Source organism: Octopus bimaculoides, chromosome 2 (assembly GCF_046866305.1).
Source record: "Octopus bimaculoides isolate indiv1 chromosome 2, ASM4686630v1, whole genome shotgun sequence".
Lineage (NCBI taxonomy): Eukaryota > Metazoa > Mollusca > Cephalopoda > Octopoda > Octopodidae > Octopus > Octopus bimaculoides.
This window is the reverse complement of record NC_142929.1, coordinates 157,545,473-157,560,619: the sequence shown is the minus strand read 5'-3', so window position 1 is coordinate 157,560,619 and position 15,147 is coordinate 157,545,473. Positions and strand designations below refer to the sequence as shown.

At 34.7% G+C, this 15,147-nt stretch overlaps 1 protein-coding gene across 5 annotated transcripts in view; it reads left to right on the top strand.

Moving 5' to 3' along the window:
• Nucleotides 1-199: 199 nt before the first annotated feature.
• The window catches only part of LOC106877052 (sphingomyelin synthase-related protein 1), a 46,413-nt gene continuing 31,465 nt past the window's right edge, over nt 200-15,147 (top strand). Inside the window, exons 1-2 of one of the 5 annotated variants that reach the window (XM_014925840.2) lie at nt 213-338; nt 1,959-2,071. Coding sequence is in view for 1 of the 5 variants with exons in the window: in XM_014925838.3 (XP_014781324.1) it covers nt 332-338 (7 nt within the window). In the remaining 4 variants the exon portion in view is untranslated. Of the gene's footprint in view, nt 339-1,958; nt 2,072-3,988; nt 4,257-15,147 lie in introns of those variants that run through there. The other 4 variants (XM_014925839.3, XM_014925838.3, XM_014925841.3 and 1 more) reach the window with 4 other exon arrangements.

The window sequence follows — 15,147 nt, the reverse complement described above, 5'->3', positions numbered from 1 at the left end:
TGCTAGCAATTAACTTACTGCTATACATCTCGAAACAGATATTTATTTTTTGTTTTATGTTTATATTATACGAAAAAAAATTTTAATAGATAAATAAAACTGGAAAAAAATTTATTCGTTTATTAATTTTAAGAAAAAATATTTCCCCCCTCCCTCAATTCTGTAGTATAACGGACATAGAATTTATTTCCCGACATCCTCTCGCATGACATAATGAGGTCAAAGGTTACAGAGACAATTCTTCTGTCGTCCCCTCCCCTTTTAAAAAGTCAGAAATATGAAATGCTACTATGAAAACTCAGAAAGATAAAATGATTATTAGAAGGTAGCAATGCCTGGTGAGTGATTATTTATTTATATGCATATATATATAGTATACTTATTTGATTGTTTAATTCTTGTATTCATAATCAATATTATTGATATATGATAAATATATATATAAATTGTTAATTTACTCTGCCAATTCCAGTGTCGGATTCAAAGATTCTTGCAACGTGTTTCCTTCTCTCAGATAAACACTCCCATCACATTTATGTTGTTTTAATATTTCACACACCACTCAACTATATTTTCCAATACGTTTATTCCCCGTTACCTTAGAGATACGAGCGCATATATTTTTTTTTAATCTTTCTAATAATTATTTTATTCCCCTTCCTACACAAAATAGCTTTCTAAGTTTAAATATTTTTGTTTTAAACTAAAGATCCATTTTAATACTATTCTAATATCATTACTTTTCGGCTGCTTTTTTCGTTTTGTCTGCGATCTTTCTAGAAGATCTGACTTTTGAAGCAATTACAGAAAATACTTCGCTAAATTATTTTACAGTCAGTTGCTGTTGCTCTAAAGTAACTTTTAAGCAATAATAATTTCTTGCATAGGCACAAGTCCTGACATTTGATCGGAGGGTACATTTGATCGAATTGTTTCTATCACTTTACTGATATTGGGCTTACCAACATCAGGTATTCCAAAAAAACTTTTTCTTTTTTCAGTTATATTACGACGGAGTTTCAGATTAGAAATCTCAATGAGGAGAATACGGGATTCCTAATCCGAAATTCCGCTAATATTTCATTGATATAGCTAGGAAGATTGTTTATGTTGTTATTTATCACCATGGTCGAGTGACTTTTTGATCAAAGGCATTCCAGCCATGACTATACCGTTTTTTTAAGCATGTTGTATCTATGAGTACATATCTCAATGTCTTTTCCTTTTTTTATAACCACGTGAGTTGGATATTTGGCTGCTATTTCTAAGTGACCACAATCACTCCGTAGTGTTTATAATTTGTTACAGTGACCACAATCACTCTGTAGTGTTTCTAATTTGTTATTTAGTGATGACGCTACAATTCTTTTACTTGCTTTCACTCAAATTGTCACAGACTGCTTTTTGCACTTCTTGAAAACTGAACTTTTAATCTAATCTGTTTGTCCCATCATTCTCTCGATTATTGCGTCTCTTGGACAACTTATTATCCAACTACATATTCTTCCCTTTCAATGTGGTTGGTGTGATTTGAGGGAGATTTAGTTACTATTTCTACCACGTCGTGCTACTACATAGAAGCAAGCTTCCCCGTGGGCTTGTAGTCCATGTCTAGTAAAATTATAATTGAAAATTGAATCAGCTTATAAAATACCACCTAATCCTGCAAATACAATAGTCCAATAATAAATACATAATCACAACACTGTCAAATTTAATAGTCAGATTCTTGAAAGAAATGTATGAAATAACGAATACGCGCACACACGTGCGAGTGTGTTGTAGTGTGTGTGTACCTTTAGTACATTGATAAACAACTTGTAACCAGCCCAGTTTTTCACTTCTAGTTTGTAAGTTATTTATCTCGTTTCATATCCATTACTATTTATCCCTGAAGGAGGGATGAACGCCATAGCTCATATTGCCTATTCTAATAGATTTTCTTGGTATTTTTTTAGTCTTCATTTTTCTAACGGAAAACAAAAACTGCCAAACCACTTTCATCTTGACGGCGTAGATGTCGTTTAGCCAGCCCCAAGTCAACTGTGACCGAGCAGACCCATGATCAAAGGTATTATTTCAAAAATGACGTTGTTTATCCTCCTGTCAGTTCTATTCAAGATTTATGATCAATGACGTTGCAGTTTCGGCTATTCTGTTTTTACACATATCCAAAATTATATTGTACAACGTGTCCGAATTTTGGTTTTAATATGGATATTTGGCTGTTATTTCTAGCACGACGAGCCACCACAGAGAGGCTTCTTTGTTGGCTTCAGTGTTCCCTAGTTTAAGATTGTAGGATGTGAGTTGAGGGAGATTTCACAGCTATTTCTAGGAAGCTGAACGACCACTTAGGGGTTCTCTCGTTAATGTGTGTGTGTGTGTGTGTGTGTGTGTATGGCGAAAATAAAGAATACGTACACTCGGTGTTAAGGTTTTTGTTACGCCGAAAACGGGTGATGTAACGTATTCTTTACCTATGCAATACGATCAACTAAGATTCTCCAAGTAATTTGTAAAACAAAAATTCCATCAAGGAATGTTTAAAATGTTGATAAAAAAGCACTCGGCAAGATCAATTTATAGTAATTTCTGAAGAAAGTAGATTGGAGTGGATCTGGTCATAAAAGTAACTGATCGACCACCGGATATGTTTCGGTCTTATTAGGCCTCCTCGGTGAAATCTACTCACTTGGTAAGTTAATGTGCAGTGGCGCTGAATGTGAATATCAAGATTGTAATGCCTAAACAAGTTCATTGAGCCACTATTTAGCTTTAAAGACCGGAGCCATTTCAAGATGTATTGTCTAAAACAACTGTTCTCAAACTGATAAAAATAGTGAAATTTTGGATCTGTTCAGTTTGACTCAGATTTTTTTGAATTTTTTTTTTTTACCCCTTCTCTCTCATAGTTTATGAGAAGACAAAATAAAATTTGCATCCACATACTTCTTTCTTCGCCATAGTACTGGCCTTTAAAGCGTCTGAAATTAACTAAACAATTTGTCCACTTCGTTTAATCCTCTCAGCTACCACAACCACCACAAATCAGAAACACTGGCCCGAAAATTTTGATCAGCTGATCTTATTGGATTTATTTCCCATATTTGTATTTTAGATCTTTAAACAGCTTTCCATCGATGGAGTTTTAGACTACTAATTGCTGAAATAATCTCAGCTGATCGAAAGTTTTCAACTCACTGGCATGTGATATCCTGTCATATTGTATATATTTAGTACACAACTGACTATAAGGTTTGCTTATAGTTTGCAAGACAGACATTTGTTGACTCTTAACTTGTAGGAGTTTATTTGTTTACACTAGTTGCTCATTTGTTTTAGTTCATTTTGTAAACTTGCGAGACTGGAAAAGAAATAAATCCTTCTTTTCGTTAAATCTATTGAACTTTAAAAAAAAAAAAAGTACCAACTGATTCTTAAGTTGCTGTCTCGATTCGCTGTACCTTTTCATCGTACCACTGTTAGTAAATAAGTACCAGTTATATACTGTGGGTTCTATGAATTTAGTCAACTCAAATAGTAATAGAATGCAAGCCGTGCATGCTAGAAACAGCAATCACTCAAATCACATCCTACCGTCTTTAAGAAAAATAAAATAAGGAAGGTTATATTGAACAGTATTGTTTACGATATAAAAAGATAGAACTGATGACTTGAACGCTTTCGTTTAACTATATAAGTATAGGCCATTTTATGCACATCCCCCATATTGGTGATGAGCTGGGGGGTTCCATCTCTACTTAAACGTCCCTAAAGCGAAAGATCTCCCTTTTTGAAATAAAACTTTTATTTCTAAAGTAACAGTTTCTTATCAAACGAAATATAGTTACTGCAGGTAAAGTTATTCATTTTTTTTTTTTTTAAACTGTAGAAGTTGGGTGGAAATAATAGTCCATATTTAATCTCAACAGTTAAAGATAACCATTTATCAGTTGTACTAATACGACAATCACTCTTCCTACATGTCACATGTGTTATTATCGTCAATTAGTTCTCTATTATTGTACTTGTATGGGAACGCTTATATAAAAAAAAACCCGCTTCTATTCAGTCGCTGTCCTGTTTCATTAGTAATTAAGTTTAATTTAGTTATCATTAGAAGTGTCAAAGTACTTGTTTAGGTATAACTTGAATTCACACTTCACTTTTACGGTTTAAAAAAAAAATAGTCCGAACTATTTAAGGGATTAATATTGTGGAATAATTTATTTTGTGCTCTACACGGGAAAATGGTGAGTAATAACTTCGATCGATCCTGTATGATTCATATTGGACATCACTTATACTTTCAAGATGAACGTTTTGTTTTTAACGTATTGTTAGCGAATATTGGTTTCAGAACTAGAAAGTCTCTTATCCCAATCAGTATATAAGGTACATTATGCTTTTATATTCCCTATCTAACTTTTCAGAGAGAGAAAAACCCTAACGTGCACGAGCCAAGTGAACTTCTATTCAATTTCTTTTTGTAATTCCCTGCTTTTTATATATTTTTTTTATTACATCTACCCACAGCTCACATGTATAGCTTGCATTTAAAAATATCCCGCGCAACTACCCCCTGCCCCACTTATACTTCTATTTCTGGTCATGCCAATGTAAGCAAAAATTACAAAAGTCATGCAAAAAAATAATAAAAGCCACGAACTGCTCAATGGTCCAGAAATACATTAAATTTGAGAAGTTTTTAAAAGTTCTGTTGCTAACCCCACTCTACGCAGCCATCTGGCATTCAAAGTATAACATCCAAATCACACTCGACCGCCTTGCACAAGGGCAAGTTATATATATATATATATATATATATATATATATATATATATATATATAGTGTTTTACTGACTTAAAAAAAACGAGGTAGTTGTGATTGAAATGCTCTTAATCAGGTCTACTCTGTCGTGGTTGACCTGTTGCTAATCAACCACCTTAGTTTTGCAAATATAGTTAGTTATGTTGTAATTTCCCACGCCAATTGCTGCATTACATATGTTAAATACTAACCAGCTACTATTTTATTTCTCTTTCGTTTTGGAGTTTAACTGAATGACCAGTATTTCTGATATTCATAATAATTTGTTTACAAGAGAGAAGTAATAACGTTTTGTTGTGTGTGTGTGTGTGTTATACATCTATGTCTGTGAATGTATGTGTGTGTACATACTGTTAGATCTAATTACCCTTTATCTAAATCTTAATATACCCATCTTTATACGCATTTTAAAACTAATCTTATTCTATTTATGGGAGGAGCACTCGGTATTTATCCCCCACATAAGTGTTTGCTTTCTCAACGGTGGTGCTTTGTCCTGTATATATATATATATATGTGTGTGTGTGTAAATGTAATTCTTTTTCCAATTAAATCGCACTTCATATCCGAGGCTCCGATGAAGGTGTTACTCAAGCACTCAACTATGAGTCCACCGCATCTATAGCAGAAACGGCTGTAAACTAAGGAAGTCATAAGCTAATCGTTTATTCCTTTATCATCTCATTTTCTACATCATGATATTAGCTATATATATATAACCACTATCTCTTCCGTACAATGATTATTCCATCAGTTCTTATCGCATTTACTGAGAGGCTTTAACTTCCCCATGAAAAATAGTTATTTATCCCCTCACCCCGACATGCGCTCTAAACTAATAACTATAAGCTCGTACTATATACTGTGACATAGTAGAATCTGGAAGAACTACTGACGTTCTGCGTTTGCAAATAGGAATATAAATAAACTCAAAGTGGGACTGAATTTTATGCACTAAGATTCGAGTAGAATCATTTGTCGTATTCATATGAATGTTAAATAGTGGTCAATTTAGAAATACCAGTTATGAATTTCTCCCCTTTTTACTTCAGATACAAAAAAAGTTTAACAGAAGTATTGTTGTTCGTGTTGTTGTTGTTGTTGTTGTTGTTACTGTTGAGTAACGTCTATCAATCTTGCTTGAACTGATCAAACAGTAAAGAGGCAGCTGATCAACTGTTAGGAAATAATCGATCGATTGGTGTAGCAGCCTAGATTCAGTATTCATTTTTCAGTCGTCTGGAATCACGTGGCATTCACTCACCCTGCAGCATTTAGCTGTTGTTGCTTAGTCCCGTGCCAGCTCTGATCGAAGGCATATTGAAACGTTCTAGACAAGATCATCCCCCCCGCTTGTGTTTCAAATAATTAATTCAGGACTACAATATTCAATGTGTGGTTTGAGAGAAAACCGACTGCTCTTTCAAGCAGATCAAGTGACTGTGTAGAGACTTACTTCTTGATTTCTTGAAATGTTTAATCTAGAGTCAATCCTGATGGAGTGGACAGAGCTATGATCTAAGGCCATTCCAGTCCTGACCATACAGTCACTTCTTCTGAAATACTGTCCCCGGACATGATTATCCTGTGTGCCCTTTAATAAGACGGTAGGGCGTGGTTTGTGAGGAATTTTTATTTAGTTTAGTGCTGAAACTGTCCTCACATCTTACGACGATAACTGACAGAGATAACAGTGAGTTCTTTTCAGCGTCTAGTAGTTTACTTAATTTGTGGGATCTGTTAGTATCGGATGGGGTAGCACACACACACACACACACACACTGCGGAGTTTGGACCTAGTATTGTGTTTACGATAATTGAGTGCTTAACGCATCTATTTCTTCAGTATTATGAAGATTTTAACGTGTTAGATTCCATCTTATTATTGTTGGCTGATTATTAGAGTTGTAAGTTTTGGTCGCATTAGCATTTACGATAATTAAGTCCATAATGAGCTTAGGGTGGACATTGGAATTAGACACTGAGGGAAAATGGCTGTAACTTTTTTATTTTTTAATTTTGACGATTTTCGTTTTCGATAATGTGTTCTATATGTCACGGTCATGCGATTCCCCCTAAAAAAAATTTTGGACCCCCAAATCCCCCCTCCCCCCACCCACACACACGGGGGTTTTTTTTGTTTTTTTTTGGGCGATTTTCATTTTTGACATTGTGTTCTACATGTCCAGGTCGTACGAATAGCCTTCTCGCAACTTACACATTTATATTGAAACAGAAAAAGGATCATATGTGGAGTCCCCACCACGAAACTTGATATGCTAGAAATAACAGCTAAACGCGGACAATCCAAATCTTGCATTGGTCCAGATGGACTATATGTAAATAAATATGAAGAAAAAAATGCGCTTTGGCAAACGGGGTTAGGGTAAACCTAACCCTAACCAGATTTGGCTGTTATTTCTAGCATCTAAATAGCCTGCTTGGTGAGGGGGGGGGTGAAATGTTTCAAACAATTTTTTTTCAGAATCGGAATCTCCATAGCCTAAAACTCGGAATTCCGTAAAAAAAAAAAAAAAAAAAAGGGGCGGGGAGGTTCAGATTACATATAGTCCATCTGGACCAATGCAAGATTTGGATTGTCCGCGTTTAGCTGTTATTTCTAACATATCAAGTGTGGGGGGATGGGGGGGTCCAAAATTTTTTTTAGGGGGAATCGCATGACCGTGACATATAGAACACATTATCGAAAACGAAAATCGCCAAAATTAAAAAATAAAGAAGTTACAGCCATTTTCCCTCAGTGTCTAATTCCAATGTCCACCACACGGAAATTATATTAAAGCCTGTTATTTGGTGCACACCTCACTCTGTGAGTTTCCTCCTTTCTTAAGAATACATTTTTTTCTTATAAAATTTTGCTGACATACATCTTTTGATAGTGTAGATTACGATTATGCAGATTAAATTTATTAAAAAGATTTGGAGTGGGGAATCATCCGAAACTCACCCTAGAGTTATATGGAAACAAAATCGAGAAGGGGTCCGAAACTTTTTTTTTTTTATTCTATCAACGTAATTGTATCTAAAACGTCTCTACAAAATTTCATTTTAAAATGCATTTTTCTGAAAGCCGTGAGGAAAGAGTCGGGGTGGGGTGAGGAGTAGGACACCAAACTGCAATTATGTCAGTATAAATTTGTCTATATCATATAGTAGTGAGAGGGAGTTTTAAAATAATGTAGATGTTATGTTCTCATTTATTAACTAATGCTGTTGCTTAATCATAGCTAAACTTTGATCAAGCACTTAGGATTAAGTCATGACCATACTGCCTTTATTAGAAGTGGGGCATCTTTTGTGTTAGTGATGAAGGCACGACCATCATGGGAAAACGTGATCACTTATTAGAAATCTAGTCAAATCTTCCTCAAATCACAAACGGTCATTAAAAACGGAAGATCCATGGTGCATCTAGAACTATAGTTTGCTATATCTGAATTAAGATGAATGATCACAGCTGGAATATTTTCTGTCATAGGTTTCCTCAATCTTTGGTAGACTTGGAACTGAATAATAACGGATGTAAAATGCTGATATCTTTCCCTTTAAGACACTAGAATATGGAACAATGGTGGTTTGCTACTATTTCTAGCACGTCTAGCAAACCTCTAGAAGCTTCTTTGGTTCAGGATGTGTGATATGTATTCTTTTATTTTATTCTTTCACTTGATTCAGTCATTGGGCTATGACTATTCTGGGGCACGACCTTGAAGGGTTTTGCTTTGTCTAGTCAACTCCAGTCTTATCTTACCAAACTGCTAAGTTTCAGGAATGTAAACAAACACTTATTGTGAATTAGTGACAAATATGTCCTATAGAAATTTCTAGCTATAACTCTTTAATAATAGTTTTGTCTCTTTAGTAACCTGACAGGTTGAAGCAAAATAACCCTTGTAGTGCTAGTTTGAAATTTTTTTTATGCAACCAATCATAATAATTGAGCTCATTCAATGTAGCTACTTTCCCTACACAGATATTGTTGGTACTCTACTTAACTTCTATAGTTATGTTTCAAAGTTCTCTAGTTACTATGGAATTTATCTTCACTCCCTATATGTCTTGAATAAAATTGTGAAGATAAATATGACAGTATTAAGAGTATTTCTCCTATTTAAATTTAAATATTTTGACTTTTGATACCTCAAAAACACAAAAACATAACCAAGGTATGACCCTATCATTATTTCTAATATATATGCTATCGTTTAGCCCCAATGATCAAAGCAGTCCAGCTGTGATCACCTTGACTTATTTATAGTAAATCAAGGATGATATTATCCAATGTGTCCTATAGATTTCTAACTTTGACAGAAGTTCACGCTATTTTGAGGAGAGGTATAGCGATTGAGTCACAGTGCTTGACTGGGAAATATTTTGTTGACTTGGAGAGATGCAATGCAAAATTGACTTTAGATCTGGTTTCAAATTTTGGTACAAGGCCAGCAATTTCAGGGGAAGGGGTAAGTTGGTTACATTCAGTAACCAAGACAGACTTGTAATGGCTGGGTGTATCTAGCTGTAGGTATCCACCCTAGGAAGATAAGGTTCACCATTATAAACAATGTCAATATTATGAAATAGTTCATTAGTGTACAGTGTTAAGCTATTTTTCAGATATCTTTTCCTGCTGGAAGTTCAATTCTGCCAATAGGAAAAGATGATATCTGCAGTAAGTAGGAACCTATTGAGACAATTTAGTTCTCCACTTAACACCATGGAAATCAGAAATAAACATTGCTCTGTGGACCTTCATGATTTTGATGAATATTATCTCCACCTAAGCCCAGTTCACATATGTCTTTAAATCCTCTGATTACTTTGGCTTTCACCTTCCTCAGCCCTGCACTAAAAATTTCCTCTCAAATCAATTATGTTAACTCTCCGGAATTCTCTTCCTGCAGAAGTAAACTTACAGATGTTCAAACTGAACATCAACCATGTCTGTATCACTTATCTGATATGCCTTACACAGGTCATAGGCATTGAACCTGGATGGAGAAAACGTTGAAGCCCACCCCACCAAAAAAGCATCAATGATGGCTCCTTACCATTTGTCCTATAACTATTTCTGTAATTTTTGTTTTATGATGTGAGTCCTAATTCAAAATTAACACTTTGAACACTTATGTACACTTAAGTACATGCAATTTCATTTGTCTATAGACAAATGAAATTGGAAGACACGAAAATCATGCAGCCACAAGGTTGTGTGCTTATAACTGAAAATAACAATGTTTCTACCAATTAACAAACTAAGAACAAAAGCATGTAGCCACCCACTTTTGCATCTCCCAAAGGTATAGTCAAACGAAATCATGTCTGCTAAAGTCTACTCACAGGTTAAGAAGTTGGACAGGCTAGAAAATACAACTGTAAAAATAGTTGATCAACAATAAGATAATGCTCAACATTACAAAACTCTTCCTACCATGCTATCATGGACAGAAATATCTCCACTGAAGTTAATGTTGAAGTCTGACAGACCTATAATCAAAGATGACATTGTCTAATGTGTTCTTCAGCAGTGGAAGTGCTGGTAAAGTTTCAGAACTATTACCTTTGTTGGCAATGAAGGATTTCTCACTCTGAGTGAAAGGCAGATCATACGACACTTGTGTGAAAAGTACAATGCCACAAGGTAGTAGTGGAACGTGGACATTGAATGAAAGGGCTGGAAAGAAATATGGTGAGCTTGCTCAATTGGTTGTGTAATGTCAACATACATATAAATGACAGAGCACAGCTGAGCTAAGGAAATCAACAAGTACTAAGCTGTAATGTGCAAGAGGGAAGACTGCACTTGTATGGATGGATATGAAGGCTGAAAGTTGGGTGAAGAAAGTCAAATTACAAAAATTAGGAGTCTGATGAAAAAATGTTGGAAGTGATCTCAGAATTCTGAACCTTATAAAGAGGATAAGAGATTGCAACATATGGCAAGACAATACAGTAGTGTGGATATATCCAAACCATACTGGATGGAAAATAAAAGCAGGTATAATGTGATGATGGCTATTTTTATTAGGCAGTGAGCTAGCAGAATTGTTAGCACACCAGGCAAAATGCTTAGTGACATTTCATCTGTCCTTATTTTCTGGGTTCAAATTCCACTGAGGTCGACTTTGCCTTTCATCCTTTCAGAGTCAATGAAATAAGTACCTGTTATGCACTGGGGTCAATATAATAGACTAGGCCCTTCCTCCAAATTTCAGGCCTTGTGCCTATAATAGAAAGGATTATTATTTACATTCTGATTTCAAATCCTGCTGGGGTCATCTTTGTTGTTCATCCTTCCTGAGGCAATAGAATAATGTACCAGTCAAGTACTGGGGTCATTGGTATCGATATAACCCCTTCTTCTCAAAATTGCTGGCCTTGTACCTAAATCAGAAATATTTTTCAATTACCCAAGCAGTAAAGTGTCTGGAAATCTGGAGTTGTTGTTTGTGAGAAGAGAAGAAATTTGAAAGATTAAAATAATGTTCAGTTCAGTTCACAGAAACTTTCTGACAAGAGAAGCAATAAGAATACTAATAATAATCTTAATAATGATGATTTGAAAGATGTTGGCTGCTATTACTAACAGGTTGAGTGACCAGGTAAAGGCTACTCCTGCAGGCTTGCTATTGATGTTTTGCTAACAGCTGCACTATTTGTAAGCATCCTTTATTCGCTTGTAGTAGAAATTAAGTTTACATTATATTGGGATATAATGTCTTTTTGTTTTCTTTGTAAATAACTTTCATTACTGTCAATATTTAAACATACTAAACAAAACGATTTACTACTAATATACCATTTATATTGCCAGTGTAGATCTTGGCTGTCAAACTAGCAGCTATGATAAAACTGGAGAAAGAGTTGATGCCATTGTTGTGTAACCACAGGCCTATTCTCATCAAAAAGACCTGTGACCAAAAGCATTCTAACTGTAACCATCCTATCTTTTTAGGAACATTATCCAATGTGTTATCTCTTTAAGACACTAATAGGTGATTTGAGGGAAATTTAGCTTCTATTTCTAGCAGGTTCAGGAACAACATTGAGGTTACCTTAATAGTTTGTGAGGAAAAGGTTTCACTTAAAGGTATATTTTTCTTCTAGTAGAAATAAAATGACCAAGAGAAGGAAATATTGTGGTTACTTATTGATAGGTCATAAGTTCAAATTCAATGTGTGTCATTGTTTTTTTTTTTTTTACTAGAACACTTCATTCTACATTGTCTCACTTGTGTTGTCTTGGGTCTTGTGATGAAGCTAATATATAGCACACAGTCAGCCAACTAACATAGTGTGACTCACAGACCTGATGTTCAGATATGCCAGGATGCTGCCTAGCTGAGGACTACACTGTATATGTTACTATACAATGTTAAATTGTTTGTGATGCAGTGTAACTGTCAGTACATATTGTGTTCTCTCTCTCTCCACTGTCCACTGTGCAGTCTATTTCTTTATGCCTTAAGATTCTGGAGGTATCTGGGGCAGAGGCAAGTGAGGCGAGTACACTCAGTGTAACAGTTCTGTTCCTCTGCGCTTTTGGTGATGTATATTCTCATTGGAAAGGTATTAAATCACTAAAGAATATGTCCTGCATTAGTTTACTGTCTTATCCAATGTGATATTTATTTCTCATTTACTTAAAACTGCAAAAACCAAAGACAAACACTGGCCCTTTAAAAACCCTCAAGTTATCTAAGGATCTACAATGCAATCATTTGGCCCATTAAGAAAATCTCCCTAAAATCACTCTATAATATCTTTAAAAATGACAGATTCATTGGATTATGTAGTCTGAGGTATGCTAGTTCTACTACCAACTAAAACAATTATATTATCAACAAACCAACAATGGAGGCCTCTATGTAATTATTCAACCTGCTAGCAATAATGGCCAAATCTCTGTCATCGCACCAAACTTTCTCATAAGAAAACATATTTGCATAATTTGGTCCCAGATGTACTGTGCCTGAGAAAAGATTTGATCATGGCTAGAATACCTTTGATACCTGGTTTGCTCAAATAAATCTAACCCAGGGCTAACAACAATGACAGTACTGACAATGTAAGCCTGTATGTGGGCTATTTTAACTGTTAGAAATAACATCCAAATCTCCCTCAAATCAAACTTGGTAACCTTTAAAAGGCTGACCTTATAAAACAACAATGCTATAAGAAAAAGAAACTGTTGGGTCCTTTTTTGACATGAACTTCAGGGAAATACTTTGAGAAGATAAAATACTAGAAGAATTATGCAAAAGGAAACTGATTTTTAAAGAGACAATTTGTATGTAAAAACGATTTCTTAGGGAGATACAAAGCTTCAGTTATGTGAAGGAAAATGTAGAGATTTGAATCGAGTTTATACTCTTCACATTAATAGATTTGATTAAACAAGATCTTATATACACAATATATTGTAACTTATATTGACTGTCTAAAAACAGTTAAGGATCAAATAAATAGTACAATTGTGTTTAACATAATGCTCTTAAATATATGGAAAGAGATTAGTCATGATCATTCAGTCTGATATAAAAGCTTTGATTTTAGAACTTCCTAAACTATACAAGTTCTTGAACTAGCCAACAGTATGCCACCTACAAATACACTCTTCTCTCCTCCTCTAATCATTCTATATCTCAATACCTTGGCCCTACACTAACTACTTCACACAATCCCTTTTTTGCTAGAACATCAGTCTTCAGGAATTCACTTTCTGCATTCATCAATTTACACATTTCAAATTGGATATAAATCATATCAATCTCACCAGTTTATCAGGGTCTATGGAGATAATGAAGAGAACTCCTCTATGACAATACCATATCAAATATTTTTTTAAAAAACAGTCTTCTCTACTTTGGTGCACCACCATTTAGTTATTCTTTGTTTTAATCATAGTTGGGAGGACAGTGCTAATGATCCTTTCAGAACTTCAATGACTGAAAGGAAGTTATCCTCAGACCAGAGACCGGACTTGAATGCTTACAACAAAGTGAACTTTGCTAAAGGCATGTAATGACACGATAAGTGGTGTTAAACTGAATGACAGATTAAGTCTGATGTCCAAGAATGAGAATAGTCCCTCCAATGGGCTTCCACACAATTTCTATTTACCAAATTTCACTCACAAGACTGGCTGACTTAAAGCAATAGCACAAGATCCTGTACTGAGCAATTAGATTGAGCCCTAAAACACAGAGTTGCAAAACAAACTTCTTGACCAACATCTATACCTAAAAGGCATCCAAACTTAAAACCTTTTTATTTATATTGCAATTTGTGAACAATAATGTCATTGGTTAACAAGTATATAACAAACCAATCACTTATTCACTGTAGTTTTAGTGACAGGAAGCAGTTATAACTTGTAAAACTGGTACACTAGTATCAGTGAATCTTGGACATAAACAATGAAAGAAATTCCCTCGCAACTTTTTCAAAATGTATCCCTCATTTCTCTCTCTCAATCTCCTTTTTTATACGTCCAATGATTCCTTCACATGTATTAAAATAATATACAGTGTTCTGGTACACAACTCATCAGAAAAAATTAAACAAAGGGAGAAAGACAGTAATGTTAGCCAAAAGTACATTCATAGCACACAGGATAAAACACAAGAACACAGAAAAAGGAACAATAAAAGAGCCATACAGAAGAGGAAAGGATGTGTAGGCACTTCAAAGATAGTGTTGGTGAATTTCAGGAAGCATAGAATTTTTGAAGGATGCAGCGTCCTGACTTCTAAAGAGCATGGAAAAAATGTTCCCAAAAGTCAAGTGCTGTACTGTGTTTGTAAAGATGTATAATTAAAAGTAGTTGAAGATTAATTCCTCTGATCTCATAAATAATCAATAATCTCAAGAAATTTAGTAATATAACTTTATTCATTATTCAGTTGGTATTTAGAACATGACTTAAAAGATTCTTACATGAAAATATGATGACAGGTTTTAATTTAAAATAAGAGGTTTTGTATTATATAGGCAACTATCGGGTGGCTTTTAAGCTAGTATATAGCTTTTAAGCAACTGACCCCAAATGGGAAAATCTGCAAACAGATCTCTGACTTGTTTTGGAGAATTTGTTGTAATCCTCCCTCCAGAGTCACATCCGAATGATGATTATATTCGTCGCTAAAAATCATGTAAAACAATCACAGTAATGAAAACATAGGAATCTAAAATTTCAAGATTGCAGGTCCAGATTCGGCCCAAAATGTTTTTAATTTACTCACAGAGTTGGCCTTTAGGTAAAAAAAAATTGTTATCGTACAAAAGACTTTGTT